Source organism: Phoxinus phoxinus (assembly GCF_949152265.1).
Source record: "Phoxinus phoxinus genome assembly, chromosome: 10".
Taxonomy (NCBI): Eukaryota; Metazoa; Chordata; class Actinopteri; order Cypriniformes; family Leuciscidae; genus Phoxinus; species Phoxinus phoxinus.
Genome location: NC_136885.1, coordinates 35159705 through 35177852, shown reverse-complemented (window position 1 = coordinate 35177852; position 18148 = coordinate 35159705). Strand labels below are relative to the sequence as shown.

The window sequence follows — 18148 nt, the reverse complement described above, 5'->3', positions numbered from 1 at the left end:
GTCTACGGGACATAATTTAAGCCTTTAAATAAAAGGGTTATTGGGCTGTTTACACTGTCATATACAGTAAAAGAGCCTGCACAGTGATATGAGGTAGAGATGAACACAACAAACCTGCCTTACACAACACTGACAGTGGACTTGCGCTCAGGAGTAAAGCGGCTGCGGACAATTATTATTTTTTATTTGGAGTGTCTGCGGACAATTTCTTTTTAAGCTCACACAAAATGACGTCACACTCTGCATGTATGTTTACAAAAAAACATATAAATAGGTCGAACACTTTTTAAATAGCTCACTTAAAGTGTTTATTACAAATAAATTACTATAAAAATGAATAAATATACATGAACAAAAATTTGCGTTGCATTTTCAATCCTGTGAAAACAGGGGCACCCCCACTTCCCATGCCCCCGAGAGAGAGAGAGAAAGTAGAGCGAGAGCGAGAGAAAAACACAGTGTTCCACAAGGGAGGGATGTTTCTTGGAAAACAGCCGATCGACGCGTCCCTTCGATCTCAGTTTCCTCTGAAATAGAGTCTCGAAAACACCCGTGTGTTCATCCTACAAAAGCTCAAAGAGAATAAACTAATGAGGCCACGGTGTGTGTTGTGTGCGGCTCATTGTGCACATGCTTTTCTCTTCACCTGTGTGATGCTTTTCAAACACCATTCAAGGGTTTTCTGACTCTCAATAGAGTCATTCGCTCTGTTCTCTAATTAGCAGGGCAGTAAAAGGGTAAAGCATAGCCTATCAAAGCCCTGCAATCAGTGCTGCAAAGATCAGGCTTGATTGCATTCGCTCACAAAATGAAAGGGAACGACCAAATGCAGAAGAAAGGCGGTGTGTGTTATCAAGCTTTCATGTCATTTTAAGGTGCATCTGTGGCCTTTTGAAATTGCATTGATTTTTTTTTTGAAGTGTACAATGTAGTGTGCAGTGAGTGACGTGGCTACATTCACTTTTGATCTCACAAATCAATTCAGATCAAAATTTATTCTAAAAAAATTTAATTAAAAAATAAATAAATAAAGTACCCGAGCAAATTATACCATTTCAAGTTTTTTTTTTTATTAAATGTGGCAAAGTGAAAGAAATGTGCATCACTCCTGCTGTGATTCCTCATTTTCCTGTTGCCTGTTTATGTGCTAATGCGTTCATAAAACCTTGTGATGCGGAGTGGAAACATTGATAATCATTTTCATTTTTGTCTGCGTCTTGTGTTTGTTGCTGGGAGACAGTGATTGGCAGGTGATCGATGCGGAAGGCTAACAGTGTGTTTCATTGATCGTAGCTGATGGAATCTTGGCAAAGCTGTTAGACTTCATTATATGTTCTCTCGTTGAGCAATTATCACAACCCAAACGCACACACTGCCATTTGTTTTGTCAAACCAATCATTATGCTTGCCAATGGCTTCAATGCCACATGTGACCTGTTTGGCTTCAATAATGTGCGAATAAACCTTAATAGCAGTTATTGATGCTTGTTAGAGGTGATGTAGTTTCTGCAACACTAGTGGCCTATTTATATTTCTCATGTTGCGCGTCCTTAAACATCACAATCACAGTTCTTACGGCTGCTTATGAAGGCATGTCTCAACAGGTAAAAGTAGGCTACTTTCAATAAAAGGTACTTTTAGCTGTGTTGCCATGTGTGATGAGTAAGCAATTGAGTCGGTTAACACTGTCTAGAGCGAGCACGAGCATTTCACTCATAATATAAACGCATCTGCACCGGACACACACCACAGCTGACACATCAATGTTATAAACTGGTACATTTGTCTTTCTGAACAGGTACATGATGATGTATTGAAGGTCTCCCCCGCTAAAGTAGCCACGCCCCAAACTCTCCTCCTGCTACAGTAGCCACGCCCCAAACTCTCACCTTCTACAGTAGCCACGCCCCAAACGCTCACCTTCTACAGTAGCCACGCCCCAATCGCTCACCTTCTACAGTAGCCACGCCCCAATCGCTCACCTTCTACAGTAGCCACGCCCCAAACGCTCACCTTCTACAGTAGCCACTCCCCAATCGCTCACCTTCTACAGTAGCCACGCCCCAATCGCTCACCTTCTACAGTAGCCACGCCCCAAACGCTCACCTTCTACAGTAGCCACGCCCCAATCGCTCACCTTCTACAGTAGCCACGCCCCAAACTCTCACCTTCTACAGTAGCCACGCCCCAAACTCTCCGTGTGCTACAGTAGCCACGCCCCAAACTCTCCGTGTGCTACAGTAGCCACACCCCAAACTCTCACCTTCTACAGTAGCCACGCCCCAAACTCTCACCTGCTATTGTAGCCACGCCCCAAATTCTCCTCCTGCTACAGTAGCCACTCCCCAATCGCTCACCTTCTACAGTAGCCACGCCCCAATCGCTCACCTTCTACAGTAGCCACGCCCCAAACGCTCACCTTCTACAGTAGCCACGCCCCAATCGCTCACCTTCTACAGTAGCCACGCCCCAAACTCTCCGTGTGCTACAGTAGCCACGCCCCAAACTCTCCGTGTGCTACAGTAGCCACGCCCCAAACTCTCACCTTCTACAGTAGCCACGCCCCAAACTCTCACCTGCTATTGTAGCCACGCCACAAATTCTCCTCCTGCTACAGTAGCCACGCCCCAAACGCTCACCTTCTACAGTAGCCACGCCCCAATCTTACATGCATCACCTTCACTTCACTATTACCGTTGCTCATACTTAGAATTAGGAGTATGTTCAAATCCTTAATACTTTTGAGTGGCAAATGTTGGCGCGTAACGTGATTCCTAAAATCATTCTGCTTGTCAAGGAAAGGCTAACTGTTACTTTTCTAAACAATCAGACTTTTGACACTTAACACAATGTATTTTCATCTTCATCATAAAACTATCACTCAGCCACTTCCATCTTTGATTTCTTTTGCTTAACACTGTAATGTTTCACCACTGTTAATGCAGTTTAATATTGTGCTTTAGAAGTAAGCCGTAACCACAAAGATTTTATTGATTTTCAGAGTCTGTGGCCACATCAAATATTCATTGTCTTTTGTCCCACTACAAGCGCACAAAGAATGGCTTTGTCTAATCTGCAGTAAACACCGTAAATCAATCTGCGGTTTCGTGTCTCTCTAAAGAAGCCCATCTCTGCCTGGCTCATTGATAAATGTGTTTGGATGGCAGCTTCACTTCTCTTGAGGTGTGGCGGGGTTGAGGCAGAGATGTAGTATGATGAGCTCAAGCTGCTAACTGTGAATAGGAAAAGTGGGTCAATACTTGCCCATTCCCCCATGGAATCTAGTGGAAAACTCTGGCATCGACATGCTTATATAATCAAAACTGGCCACTGCAAAAGGCCTAGCAGGTATTGATCTACAGGCTGAGTAAATAACGTGCTCTCTTTTGAGTAAATTGGGGCTGGCCAGTGCTCCAATTGTTTAAGAGACCTATGGAGGATATACTTTTGCTGTAAATATTTGAAAATGTGTGCGCTAACAATCACCCTGATCCCAGTGGGAGTTGCTTACTTGTAGGGAGGCTGTGCTTATGTGCTGTGGATTTGATTTGTTCATGCAGACCAAGAGTTTTTATTCCCTTTTAGTTTTTAATGAATCAACATTCATTTTTAGTTCAAGAAAACAATGCTTTTTCCCTCCATAATGGTGCAGTTCCAAATTCTACCAGTAGGGGATAATAACTGGCCCACTGGTGGGACCAGATTGGGTGGTGTGTTGGAGGTTTAATTTGAAACCATGGAAAAAAGTTTCCATAAAATTTATTGGAAATTTGTGATTTCCTTTAAAGAAACTCTTGAACAGGTTTTCATGCATTATTTTCCTCATATTCTCCATTGTTGCGGCTCCTCTCTTCCCAGTCTGTCAGTAACGCTCTGTTTACTTCCTGTCTCTATGAAGCCCCTCCTTCTGAAAAGCACACTGTGCTCTGATTGGTCGGCTGGATCAGTGTGTTGTGATTGGTCGAGCGCTTCGAGTGTGTTTGGGAAATGTCCCGCCCCTTACCATAACCATCAGTTTAACACACTACTGACTAACTCAACCAGGCCCCGCCCCTTTATTCTGCGTATTAATTATTATAATGAGGAATATTGAGACCTGTTCCCGGAAGAAACTCAAGACTACAATGGAGGCGTTTCAGGAGTTCAGAAATAGTGACATTGATTTCTTGGAGTTATAGACACTCATTTAACATTTGAAAAGCATGTAAAAAAAAAAAAAAAAAAAAAGTCTGCGCTGTGACATCTCAACTTAGAAATTTTTGATTTATACGGAGTCACCTTCAACTTTTTTTTTTTACTGTATTCTTTCACGGTCATAAGCAGGAAAATCTACTCTTAGACCTTTATATACCTTATATAAACGTGCTTTAAAAGTATTTGACAAAAAAAACCTAATAGATATTATCATATAATTCAAAAGCAATTGTGTTTTACAATTTTTGTTTAATGTACAAAATTGTTAATGATCTTGCACCCTCACCCTTTAAAGCATTTGTGTCTTCGCATACAGAAAAAATAAACGCACTACGTCAAGACGGGACTGTTAGAGTAACTGAGTTTGGTCGATCCACTTGTTCTGTAGAGCTGTTAATAACTGGATAATATTAGACATGTCCTACTTTTGCACAGTTTAAGTTACATTTGAAAATCAGGTTTGTGATCATTGAATATTTTTGTGTTTTGTTGTGGTATTATAATTTTGGGGGATTACATTTTGGAAATTGCGTGATGTCTTATAGTGTATGTATATTGGGGGATATTCGGTAGTAATTTGGATTGCAGTTTTTACTGTTATGTAATGTCTGACTGATATGTCGTATATATTTTTCATTTGTGGGGGGGGTTTTAATGATCTTTTGGTGTGTAATGTGAGTTCTCCTGCCCACGGACAGCAATTGAAATGTAGCTTTGTAGCTAATTCGGGGGCAGTTTTTTTTTACTGTCCATTGTCCCTGTCAAATAAAGAATAAAATAAAGAGAACAGAATCCAGGGTCTCAACTTGACACGCCATATAAAAAAAAAACAATTCTGAGCGCTGAACTCTGGTCAGACTAAACACATTTTGAAAATACAAGGTCAAAACAGAGTTGCATGTGTATTAAGATGATCACGATAATCTGCATTGTTTTTTAATTGAGTTGGCCAGTGAGTTTTCACACACAGTAATGACTAATCATGATGCATTATGTTTTGAATTTGCTGTTTGTGTTTTTATCTCCAGCACAGTTTGAATGATATGCAAGCTGCTGATCTTGCAATGCAATTGTAGATTTTGCAACGTGTAAGTAAGCTATTTTCTCATTGGTAAATAACTAGAAGAATAACGTAGTGCAGTAAACGGTTAAACTATATGTGCTTAAAACCAGTGTGTTTATTCTGCAAACTGCTATTTATCATATTTTTATCGTAATCATAACGGACTGAAGCGAATGAGACCTTGAAGTTACAAATGATTTCTTGTGTTAAAAATACGATTCTGGATAAATGTTGTTGTTTGTTTCAAACCGAGATCACGATTCCTCTATGATTCCTAACAGACAACGAAATAAAATGTAATTTAACTCTGAAAAATTTTAATTTCTGCTGACTGTATGAATGATTAAAACAAATTGGTTGGATGAATGATTAAATTCGATCACTTTTTTCATTACTGGACTAATCAGCAATTTTTGAACGAATCTCTTGAATGAATGATATAATGATATAATGATTTAACAGTCACTTGGCCTAATGAAGTAATGATAGTCGTTATTTGAAGCGCCGTGCTAGTTTCAAAAGGTGATTTACTCTATTTGATCATTACCGTAGACATCAGCGTTTATATCCCAACTATAAACTTATCCCAGTACTTCCGTGATAGTAATATGTGTAACAGAAATGATGATACGGTGTGGTTTGAAAGAGTGTTTGTGAAGCCGGTTCGCATGACAACGCTCTCTCCGGCTCGGCTGCAGCGCCAGCATGTTGAATATTCTGGTGTGATTTTGTCAAAGGTTTAACAGACACGGGTGAATCGTTGCCGTTTAGGAATGAGATTGCGTGTGTTTTTTAATCGTGCAGCTCTACTGTATATGTGTTAATGGCACTGTTGTTTAAAAGCAGTTCACCTAAAAATTTTAATTCTGTCATCATTTACTTAAGCCGCGTTTCCACCGCAGGAACTTTCCCCAGGAACTGGGAACTTTGGGCTGGTATCGGTGTGTTTACACCGCAGGAATCAGGGTCTAAATGAAGTTCCGGGTAAATATTTCTCCCTCCGAAAGTCCCTGCTGGCGAGGTAGTACTTTTTCAAAGTTTAGGAACTTTCGGGGGCGGGACTTGTGCGCTGAACATGCTGATTGGTTGTGTTCACGCCGCATTTTGATTGGATGACTCCACGCAGCTTTCTATTTTAACCGCCATTTTTAAAAATCTATTGCGGTTCGTGGCTTCATGCAGTGAGAGTCGTCCGTCTGCAAATATGGAATTTATTTATTTTTTTAAACCCCGCTGGACCGACGACGAGGTTCAGGCTTTATTAAGCGTATTTGTGGAAGAGGAAATTTTCTGCGCGTTCGTCCCAGCCGTCTCACGGTTAATGTCCGCATCGTCTAATTTTAAATCTAGCATTACGAGCGCTCTGAACACGCTTTAGTATCAGTGCTCGTCTCTTTTTTGCCGGTCAGTCACGTGACGCCGGCTCTGGACGAACACACGTTGAGGTCGCCGAGTGCTTTTTGTCGCTCTCTGCTATTATAATTTTTCACGATGGAGGAACGACATGGAAGCCTCCGTGGACTTACCCGTCCCATGTAAATAAAGACATTCATTTTTAAGAAAAGTCGGATCATTGGGAGAGGTAATTGTACACCATTGAGGACGTATTTATGAATAAAGACATTGATTTTAGTTAATAAAATACTTAAAAAACTACACATTGTCCCTTTAAAGGTTTATTTGTGCATCGAAAATGCAGTTAAAAAGGCATGTCTTAGTTTGCATGAAAATATGTTGATGCACCGCCAAGAAACAAGTTGCATGTTGCCACCGTCGATGCGGTCGACAGGCGTTGTATCGGCAGAGCCGCGCGGCGTGCCAGACTACAGGCATTCCTGTGAAATGAAGTCATTTAAAGCACATAAAAGGCTATGAAGTGATGTGCAAGTGCGCTGACGCCCGCACACGTGCATTCAGGGGCTGAGGCTTTCTGTCATGGTGTCTCAGAGCATGCCTTCACAGAGACGTGTGGAATGACATCCCGGGTTTTCCCACTCAGACTACAGTATGTTGCTAGGCAACCCCTGCCATGAAGTCGGAGTGCCATTGGCCGCTTTCCTCGGCACGATCACGCATCATTAACCCGGCAGAACCTCTCCTTACTTACCGGCCGTCAAATCCGAGGGTCTCGCAGACTCGAGAGCCCACCAACGCTGAGGTTAACAGAGTGTGAAAGCAACGTCAGGTTTGAATGCAAATCATCTTGAAATATGCTAGTGCTGTTCACAGTAATGGCTTCCCCCTCTTGAGCATTATTGCTCTATTTGTAGGAAGTCAAGCGCTGTCTCCCGCAGGCTTGTGTGCGGCTTCATTGGCCAGCGATCTGCATCTAGAGACCGCCGCTGATCTCCTGTCAGTGAAGCTTTACAGCTGTGGGATCGCTTGCACAGCTGTACTGTATATAGAAGGATGTCACAGCTCAACAGAACACGTTTGCAGGCGCTTTAGACACACACACACACACTGATAGTCCTTCAGGTTTTTAGGTGGTGTAACACTATCTGTCCTTCCTAATTCCTCCTCAGTTCTGAACTGTGCATGCCAAGCTGCTGAACAGCAAATGTGCAAGTTGATGCATGAAAATGTGCCGGCGTTTGCAGGATTCTCATTATTTGCTGGTTAGTTTCAAGTGTTCCTGGGAAACGCATGTTTCAATCTCCAAAAAAACACAAAAAAAACAGCAATAATTGTAGTACAATTTCTTCTCATGTCTTATGGTTAAATGTTTGATTTCTTAAGTTTAAAGTGCAGTCTGTTTCTCAAACAAATGCTGTTATATACTATATTAGTTTTTATTATAAATTAAATTGGCTTTTATTTTAATATTTTATATTTATATTTTATATTTAAATTTTGTTATGTGCAACATTTGTACGTTTTTCAATTTAAGTGATTTTATTTCAATTAGCAAAAATAGTGTTTTAGTTACCAGTAATAACCCGGCATAAACAGTTAAATGACTTCAGACTAACTTAAATTACTTAAAAAAAACTTAAAAATGACTAACATGCATTTTAATCTAATCACATGTTTGTTAATATAGCGCTTTATACAATACAGATCGTTTAAAAGCAGCTTCGCATTAATAAACTGAAAAATAACGGTTGCAAACAATAATGTAATAATGTAACATTAATGCAAAATTCTATCAAATGTCAGCTGTAAAGCAGCAGAAGACAATAGTGTTGTTCTTCAGATCTGTTCATTGTTGATTCAGTTCAGTTCAATCACGCTGGCGATGTTGCAAACATTGCATCAAACGGGGTTTTATGCTCTTTTATGTCAGAATTTTCACTTTTGGGTCATTTGCATTTTTAAAGATTCAAATGCAAGTTCATCACGTGTTCATTGTTTCCTGGCAGACAGATAAAAGCATGCACATCTCGAGTCCTAGAAGTGAAATAGAAACCAGCCAGTCAGACTGAAACATTGCATTTTCACCCGTGTCTTGCTGCACGTGTGCGGTGTGCATCATAAATGTGTCTTCAATTTTAAAGTGCCTCTAAAAGTTCCTAATTTTATTATGGAGTCTCTTACAATAAGTTTACATGATGCATCCAAGGTCAAAAAACACTTTAACAATCACCTAATTTCTCAGAGTCTGAAACGGTTCGTTTGAAGATTCAGTCTCTCTAAACCCCGCCTCTCCGAGAGCTGCTCTGCTCTGATTGGTCAGACGGCTCAGTCTGTTGTGATTGGCTGATTGGATACAGCGCATGTCAGAAACCAAATGCTCATTACCATATCTAAATTCCAGCTCTTGCCTCTTCCTCAGCGCTTGTGATGTGAACCGTAACGATGGCGTTGGTTTTACCCTATAAATAGAAAACGCCACAACTAAACTTTCCAGTCTCAGGCTATGTTTACACGGAAACAATCTGAAGAGAAAACACAAAAGTGGCGTTGCGTTATCACTTTTTATTCTGCGTTTAGACGAGCGTTATGCGGGGGAAATCTGCGTGCATATGGTGACGCAAAAGTGTGTGAGATTGGATGTAGTGTGCACTCCAGACGGCTAGGTGGCGATGTGGAGCACTGACAGTGAAAGAGACGCTGACACAGTTTGTCATGTTTAATACGGTAAAGCTGCTGCTTTAACCCGCGATGCTCTTCACGTGTCGCTCACAAATTACAGATTTTTTTTTTTTTTGGTCAATGAAATGAATGCTATATTTTAGTTTGATAATGTTTTGTTATTTCCTGTACTGGCGCATGCCTGTGACGTAAACGCGTACGCGACGCCTTCACGGTCTAGCAGGCTTTTGCGTTTTTACCGTTTTTACCCTTTAGACGGGAACGCGGCGTTTTTAAGATTTCCACTCTGGAGGGTGGTTTCACTTTCTTGTGTTTTTAAGCCCCAAAAACGCCGTCGCCGTGTAAACGAAAGGCACATCCGATAAAGTATTTTTACGGTTTCACCCGCGAGCGTTCTCGTGTAAACGGGGCCTCAGATACAACTACAGTGTTTGAGGGGCGGGGCAAAGAGATGCTGTTCAGCCAATCAAGACCACAGGCTGGCATTATGCAAATGTGTTTGCATTGTTACGCAGGTTTGTAACAGGAAATGAGACATTTTACATTCACAAACAGCTCTATCACACACTGCATGAGAGAGAATATCTGGAAAAAAGCATGATAGGAGTAACTTTAAAGATGCAGCACAACAAATATCACTCAAAAAGCGTTGTTTCCTCTCGGTGTCCGTTCCTCAGATCCCTGCGAATGAAAGACAGAAACAGAACGGTGCGGCTCTCGGATGACAAATCTCTTCTGTGTCCGTTGCCTTGATGTTAATGCAGTCTGAAAGGATTCGGGGTGTGTGTGTGTGTGTGTGTGTGTGTGTGTGTGTGTGTGTGTGTGTGCCCACGCCTGCATCTTTCTCTTTCTGTATCAGACACCTGTTATCTGATCATGTCACAAGCGTTTAACATCCATGTTTGTGCCGCGCGGCTCAAGGAGAAACTCGCTATTTACCCAAACTAACAATGCGGAGATCTGCAGTGTGTGTGACACAACAGGCCTCGTCCTCGCGCCTCCCACGGGGCTTTAATCCAACAGAATACACTTGCCTCGTCACGGGAAGTGAATGAGTTTGTTTGAAACATGCGCCCACATCCCAGAGTTTCTTTGCTGGTAACTTAAGTTGTCAAAGTACAAAAGCTTCTTCTTGCTTGAAAGGCATGACTAGATCATTTCGTTCGAGTTTTTACTCTGTTGTGGTGATTTATTGAATATATATGATCTATTCTGTCTCACAGCTCAAGTGTTAAGTACAGCTCAAGTAAGATAACATCTGATTTGAACTGAAGTGTGCGATACATTTTTTTGTCAACCTGTTCAAACAGAGATTCAAAACTCTGAGGGAAATTAGCTTTTCATGTATTAAATTGATTGTAGTCAAATGATATGTAGGTATATTCATGACCCTGGATCACAAACCCAGTCGGGTTTATGATCGCACGGGTATATCTGTGGCAATACATTGTATGGGTCAAAATTATCCATTTTTCTTTTATGCCAAAAATCATGAGGATATTAAGATCATGTTCCATGAAGATATTTAGTAAATGTCCTACCGTAAATATATAAAACATGTATTTTTGTGAGTGAATGCAGCACAATCGTGAACATAAATGCACAACTTTAAAGCAGATTTTCTCAATGTTTACATTTTTTTGCTCCTCAGATTCCAGATTTTCAATAGTTGTCTCGACCAAATATTGTCCTATCCTAACAAACCACACATCAATGGAGAGATTATTTATTCAGCTTTCAGATTATGTATAAATCTCAATTTCAAAAGATTTAACCATGTGACTGGTTTTGTGGTCCATGGTCACATTTATTATGTATTGTGATATATATGTAAATGTAATAATTTACAATTTTTTTTCTTGTTCATAGATTTTTATTGTCTTAGTTCTTATGGTAAACATTTTGAATCTTCTACGTTACAGCGAGTGTTTGGATGAAATTATGGTTTCTTTTAACAAACTGCAAACAAATTTTGTTTTGTGATTTACTTTTATTTAGAAATGATGCATTAAATTGATCAAAAGTGACATTTATAATGTTACAAAAGATTATATTTCAAATATATGCAGTTCTTTTGAACTTTCTATTCATCAAAGAATCCTGAAATATAAAATGTGTCATGGTTTCAACAAAAATACAAAGCAGTTTTCAACATTGATAATAATCATAAATGTTTCTTGAGCATCAGATCATCATATTATACTGATTTCTGAAGGATCATGTGACACTGAAGACTGGAGTAATGATGCTGAAAATTCAGCTTTGATCACAGGAATAAATTACACTTTACTATATATTCACATAGAAAACTGCTGTTTTAAATTGCAATAATATTTCAGAAGATTACTGTATGTTTTTATCGAATAATCGCAGCAGAAGAAACTATCAAAAGCGTAGTCCTCATCTGATCCTCTGAATCTGTGGTTTCAGCGATGGAGTTTCATGAGAATCTACATGACATGGCGGTGAAAGAAGGACTGAAGGGAAGAAAACTCAACAAATCTGTGGAGAGCTTCACCTGGAACATCACAATCCTGAAGGTGATCACAGATGAAACATTACATTACGCACCTGTGGAGAATCTTTCCCCTTTTAAAGTGGTGGTTGAGTATGATTTGACTTTTCTAGCTGTAGTTAGTGTGTAATGTTGTGTTTTCTAACTGTAGTTAGTGTGTAATGTTGTGTTTTCTAACTGTAGTTAGTGTGTAATGTTGTGTTTTCTAACTGTAGTTAGTGTGTAATGTTGCTGTTTGATCATAAACAACATCTGCAAAGTTACGACGCTCAAAGTTCAGAGCAAAGGGAGATATTTGCTTTTAAAGAAATCGCTTTTTAAGAACTACAACAAACGGCTGGTAGGAACTACACGACATTCCTCCCGGGTTAGTGACATCACCAACCCTAGAATTTACATAAACCCCGCCCCCAGAACACGATTTATACATTATCATGACAGAATATGCTAATCAATGACTAGAAGATAACTACATAAGCTTCATAAATTCATCAACTAACCATTCAGAAATGTCCATGTCGTCACTTCTTCTCGAGTTTCTCCATCATTCTGACTCCGGTTTGAAACATAAAAGCCTAAAAGTTTGTGACATGTTCAGTGCGTGTGTGTGTGAGGTAAAAGGACACAAGCTCTTGAAGCCCCGCCCCCTGTGCCGGTAGCAGCAGCTCATTTGCATTTAAAGGGACAGACACCAAACAGTGTGTTTTTGCTCATCCTCAAAAAGTGACAACTTTAACATGCTATATAAAAATATCTGTGGAGTATTTTGAGCTAAAACTTCACACACTCTGGGGACATCAGAGACTTATTTTACATCTTGTGAAAAGGGCATTTATACCACCGCTTTAAGATGATGATTTGCATATATTAATGCATAAGAAGATTTTTAACATTCAGATGTGTTTCAAGATGCTGTGATGTTATCTTGAATATATAATATTTTCACAACCAATGCGGCAGTTTTGTGTACATTTGTTTAATAGGAAGTTGCATAAGTAGTAGAAATCAAAACCACACCGTTAACTATGGCTGCCTTTCGTAACACAAGATTTGCACTTGAATGAAACGCCAAAGAACAGTTTTAAAGGTCGAGGTACAAACATTAGACATTTTGTTCAGCATAAATTAAATCCTGCAGAATAAAGACAGCGATAGATGATTAAATGGACCAGTCACTATTTAATATGCAAATAAATGCAAGAAAGAAGACCAATCACAGTTACTGAAAATGCATTTATTCATGTATTATATTCAATTCATCAGAACAAATGTTCATCATTATCTCTGGCTCTTAGATTTTGAATATGACCATTCACAAAACTTAAAATATTTCTCACATAAATTGAATTACAAGAAAACCACTTGTTAAAAGGACATGAGGATGAGTAAATTATTATTATTATTTTGTAAATGAAAACATGCACACCATTGGAAATAAGATGTTTAAACCCAGATCATTTAAGACTGAAACGCCCCAGCTGGACAAAATCGATCCATTAAAGACCATTACGGTGGCGATTTGGTTTGCTTAAAGACATTAACGGTAATTAAATGGTTGATGTGTCTGTGATTTACACATCCCTGTTATTCAAAACAAAAGCATTGTATTGGAAATTACTGGGCATTTTTCTTCCTCACGTCTGCTGTCCGATCACAAAGGCTCAGCCAAGATATATATCATCACCTGATGTTTTCATCATCATGTCTGAAATATGTTTCTGCGACCACTATTGATGGCAGGGCTTCGGTACATTCATCGCTCTGAGTTACAGTGTGTCATTGCATGTGGATAAAGCTCAAAATATTTACTCACACTCTTCTAAGTTTTGATCTCAACTAAATTGTGATGTTCTTTAGTATATATAGTATATAGTATATATTTATATGAAAATATACAGTGGGGAGAACAAGTATTTGATACACTGCCGATTTTGCAGGTTTTCCCACTTACAAAGCTGTAATTTTTATCATAGGTACTCTTCAACTGTGAGAGATGGAATCTAAAACAAAAATCCAGAAAATCACATTGTATGATTTTTAAATAATTAATTTGCATTGTATTGCATGACATAAGTATTTGATCACCTACCAACCAGTAAGACTTCCAGCTCTCACAGACCTGTTAGTTTTTCTTTAAGAAGCCCTCCTGTTCTCCACTCATTACCTGTGTTTGAACTCGTTACCTGTATAAAAGACACATGTCCACACACTCAATCAAACAGACACCTGTCCACACACTCAATCAAACAGACACCTGTCCACACACTCAATCAAACAGACACCTGTCCACACACTCAATCAAACAGACACCTGTCCACACACTCAATCAAACAGACACCTGTCCACACACTCGATCAAACAGACACCTGTCCACACACTCGATCAAACAGACACCTGTCCACACACTCAATCAAACAGACACCTGTCCACACACTCAATCAAACAGAGACCTGTCCACACACTCAATCAAACAGACACCTGTCCACACACTCAATCAAACAGACACCTGTCCACACACTCAATCAAACAGACACCTGTCCACACACTCAATCAAACAGACACCTGTCCACACACTCAATCAAACAGACACCTGTCCACACACTCAATCAAACAGACACCTGTCCACACACTCAATCAAACAGACACCTGTCCACACACTCAATCAAACAGACACCTGTCCACACACTCAATCTAACAGACACCTGTCCACACACTCAATCAAACAGACACCTGTCCACACACTCAATCAAACAGACACCTGTCCACACACTCAATCAAACAGACACCTGTCCACACACTCAATCAAACAGACACCTGTCCACACACTCAATCTAACAGACACCTGTCCACACACTCAATCAAACAGACACCTGTCCACACACTCAATCAAACAGACACCTGTCCACACACTCAATCAAACTCCAACCTCTCCACAATGGCCAAGACCAGAGAGCTGTGTGAGGACATCAGGGAAAAAATTGGACAAAAAAAAATAAAACTACCTATGATAAAAATTACAGACGTCTACATTCTTTGTAAGTGGGAAAACCTGCAAAATCAGCAGTGTATCAAATACTTGTTCTTCCTACTGTGTGTGTGTGTGTGTGTGTGTGTGTGTGTGTGTGTGTGTGTGTGTACCTAGAGATTGGCATGGGGTACTTTCCATAAGATCATCTCTCAATGCAAATCAATCCAGCTATTAGGCGAACTGAAAAAATCCCATGCCAATCTCTAGGTTTCTATTTTAATCCCAAAGGCCAAGGGAACTTTATCAGGATGCATAGTATCCCGGATCCATGAAATAACTGGCCTTTAAAAATACAAATCTTCCTGCTTCTATGGGAACTTAACATAGGGGTGTTCTGAATTATGCACCATGTATTTTAAGGAAGAACCTTTATTTATTTACGTTATGATTTTTTTTTTTAATTAAGACATTAAAGGGATAGTTCACTTAGAAATTAAATGTTGGTATGTTTTATCTTACCTGAAGTGCATCCAAGATGTAGGTGTCTTTGTCTCCGCAGTAGTTTCAATTTTGATATTTTTAGGTCAAACCGTTCTTGTCTGACAGTCATATAATGCAGGTCTATAGGCACTGTCTCCAAAAGCATGCAGAGAAAAGTCCACATTACACAATTCCCCATCGTAAGTGCACATTGATGGCCTAAGACACGAAACGAGCGGTTTGTGTGATAAAACCAACAGTATTTATATAGTTTTTACCTCTTGTAACACAGCCACGTCCAAGTGATCTGAGGGCGCGAGCGCATCCTGGTGTGTGACGTGTACGCAGACTGGTGCATAGATGTATACACTAATTCGTTTATACATTAAATACATTCGTTCCAATGTAGCCAAGGCGACATATAGTGTATACATCTATGCACCAGTCTGCGCACACGTCACACACCAGGATGCGCTCGCGCCCTCAGATCACTTGGACGTGGCTGTGTTACAAGAGGTAAAAACAATATAAATACTGTTCGTTTTCTGTTCATGCTCTTTGAGACAATGTCCATAGACCTGCATGATATGACTGTCAGACAAGAACGGTTTGACCTAAAAATATCAAAATTGAAACTACTGCGGAAAAAAGACACCTACATCTTGGATGCACTTCAGGTAAGATAAAACATACCAACATTTCATTTCAAGAGTGAACTATCCCTTTAAGATCAATTTCCAAAAGATTATTTTTTTATTCCTCTTTTTAGTCAACTTTAGCATGGGTGTGTTCACTTATTCTAGGCACTGTATGTATATATATATAAAAGAGAACAGTGAAGTGTATGCATGAGCGAGAGTGTTCCTGCTAGTGTGCAGTTGTGAGTGAACTCGCTCGTCTCTGCTTGTGTGTTCAGGGTCAGGCCGATCTGTTGAAACACGCTCGAGCGGAAGTGCTTGAAAACCTGAAGCAGATCCACTACGCCGCTCTCACCTGCAACCTGTCCAAAGGAGGAGCCGGACCCTCGTCGGGCTCTCTGTCCAGGGGCCGTCCCAGTCTGGAGGCCATCCCGGAGAAAGCCGTCGTGGAGGAGGACTTCCCAGACCAGGAGAACTGAGGACAAGCGAGCGTCAAATCCCATAAATCCTCTCTCCCCGGGTCAGCGTGCACCGAACACATTTGGAAAGATCTCAGACCCTCAGGACGATTCTGAAGGCCTCGTCTACGTCACATTCCCGTGTCCCGGGATCAGGTGGGTGTCCATGAGGCGAGTGTTTCTCAAAGGCCTTCCTACAAGCACAAACTTTAAGAGGAATCAGAACTGGAGCCATGAATGTAACGAGACGTCGTGTGAGGAAAGAAGAGAGCTGTTTACAATAAAGAACTACTTTGCGTTCTGTCTGCCAAAATAGTATGTGTGTGTATATACAGTATAAATATATATAAATATATATATATATATGGAGATCTGTTACCTTTTTTGCTATGTGAACTTTTAATGGATCAGATTATTTTGTTAAGAGAAATGGATGTTTTAAAGAGCTCATATTTTATTTGCTTGTACAGAACAGGATCTTATGAGACGGGGCCCGGCCCTTTATGGGCTTTTTTTAAATTATTTGTATAAACGCAGGAGGCATTTGAGGATCTAGTTTTAGATATTACCAGCAGCTACTGTACAAGTCGATAGGTGAGAGTCTCTGGGACGATTGTTGCGTCTCTTTGGCCACGAACACACTGCAGTTTACATCGATGACTGTACGTTTAGTCATGTAGTGGATGCTTTTATTCAAAGCAACTTACTAATGAAAAAATACTTTGATTGCACTGAATGCCATCAACGGTTGACTCCAAGGTCCAACATTGTCCACAACAATATTGCAAACTTTTATTATTCAACTGTATTTACTCAGTGTGTGCGTGGCCTTTGAGAGCGGACTGAATACTGTTGAGATTTAAAGCTTCTCAAGCATTCCTGAAAACAAAGTAGTCCATGTATGTTTGGAGACAGTTCGGATGTGATTCTGCCTTGTTGCTGAAGTTTTGCCTTTTTTTTAACCCAACAAGTTGCTTCTAGTTTGTAAGTGTTTGTCTCCAGCTCATTCCATTGCTCTTCTATTGTGCCAATCTACCGTTGAACCACTTCCATTGGATTTACATATTGTGACCAGAGATTAAACTGGACATGAAAAAAAAAATGTGTTTATACATTTCAGTGCTGTTATTGTGTATTTATGATAATTATAGTTAACCATTTGAGGAGTGGGTGATAGTTCCAAAGATAATATCAGTTTTGTTTAACTCTGTTAAGACCCAGTGCTCTGAAATAAACCATGATAATTACATTCTTTAACTCTTTATAGTTTCTAATGGCACTCATTCCAGCTGGAAATGTCACACAGCCAAAAAAAACAAACAATTAAAGGCTTAATTTCATAAATATTTCATATATAAAACGAATATTTTTTTCTTTTTTTTGTGCAATTGTGACACACACGCGCGCACACACACGCACACACACACACACAAACCAAAACAAAAAATATATATATACATATACCACTCAAAAGTTTGGGGCCTAATATTTTTTTATTTATTTTTATTTAAGAACTCATGTTCACCAAGGCTGCATTTGTTTAATAAAAAAATAAAGTAAAACAGGAACATATTGTGAAATATTATTACAATTAAAAATAGCTGTTTTCTATGTGAATATAGTAAAGTGTAATTTATTCCTGTGATCAAAGCTGAATTTATCATCATTACTCCAGTCTTCAGTGTCACATGATCCTTCAGAAATCAGTATAATATGATGATTTGCTGCTCGAGAAACATTTATGATTATTATTATCATAATGTTGACGGCGGTTGTGCTGCTTCATATGTTTGTTTT

The 18148-nt window shown here is 39.6% G+C and overlaps 1 protein-coding gene across 1 annotated transcript in view; it reads left to right on the top strand.

The window, feature by feature from the left end:
* The window catches only part of plcl2 (phospholipase C like 2), a 64098-nt gene extending 46332 nt beyond the window's left edge, over window positions 1–17766 (top strand). The window contains exons 5-6 of the mRNA XM_079625376.1: window positions 11723–11832; window positions 16172–17766. Coding sequence (XP_079481502.1) covers window positions 11723–11832; window positions 16172–16372 — 311 coding nt within the window. The 3' untranslated portion in view covers window positions 16373–17766. The remainder of the gene's footprint in view (window positions 1–11722; window positions 11833–16171) is intronic.
* The last annotated feature ends 382 nt before the right edge of the window (window positions 17767–18148 follow it).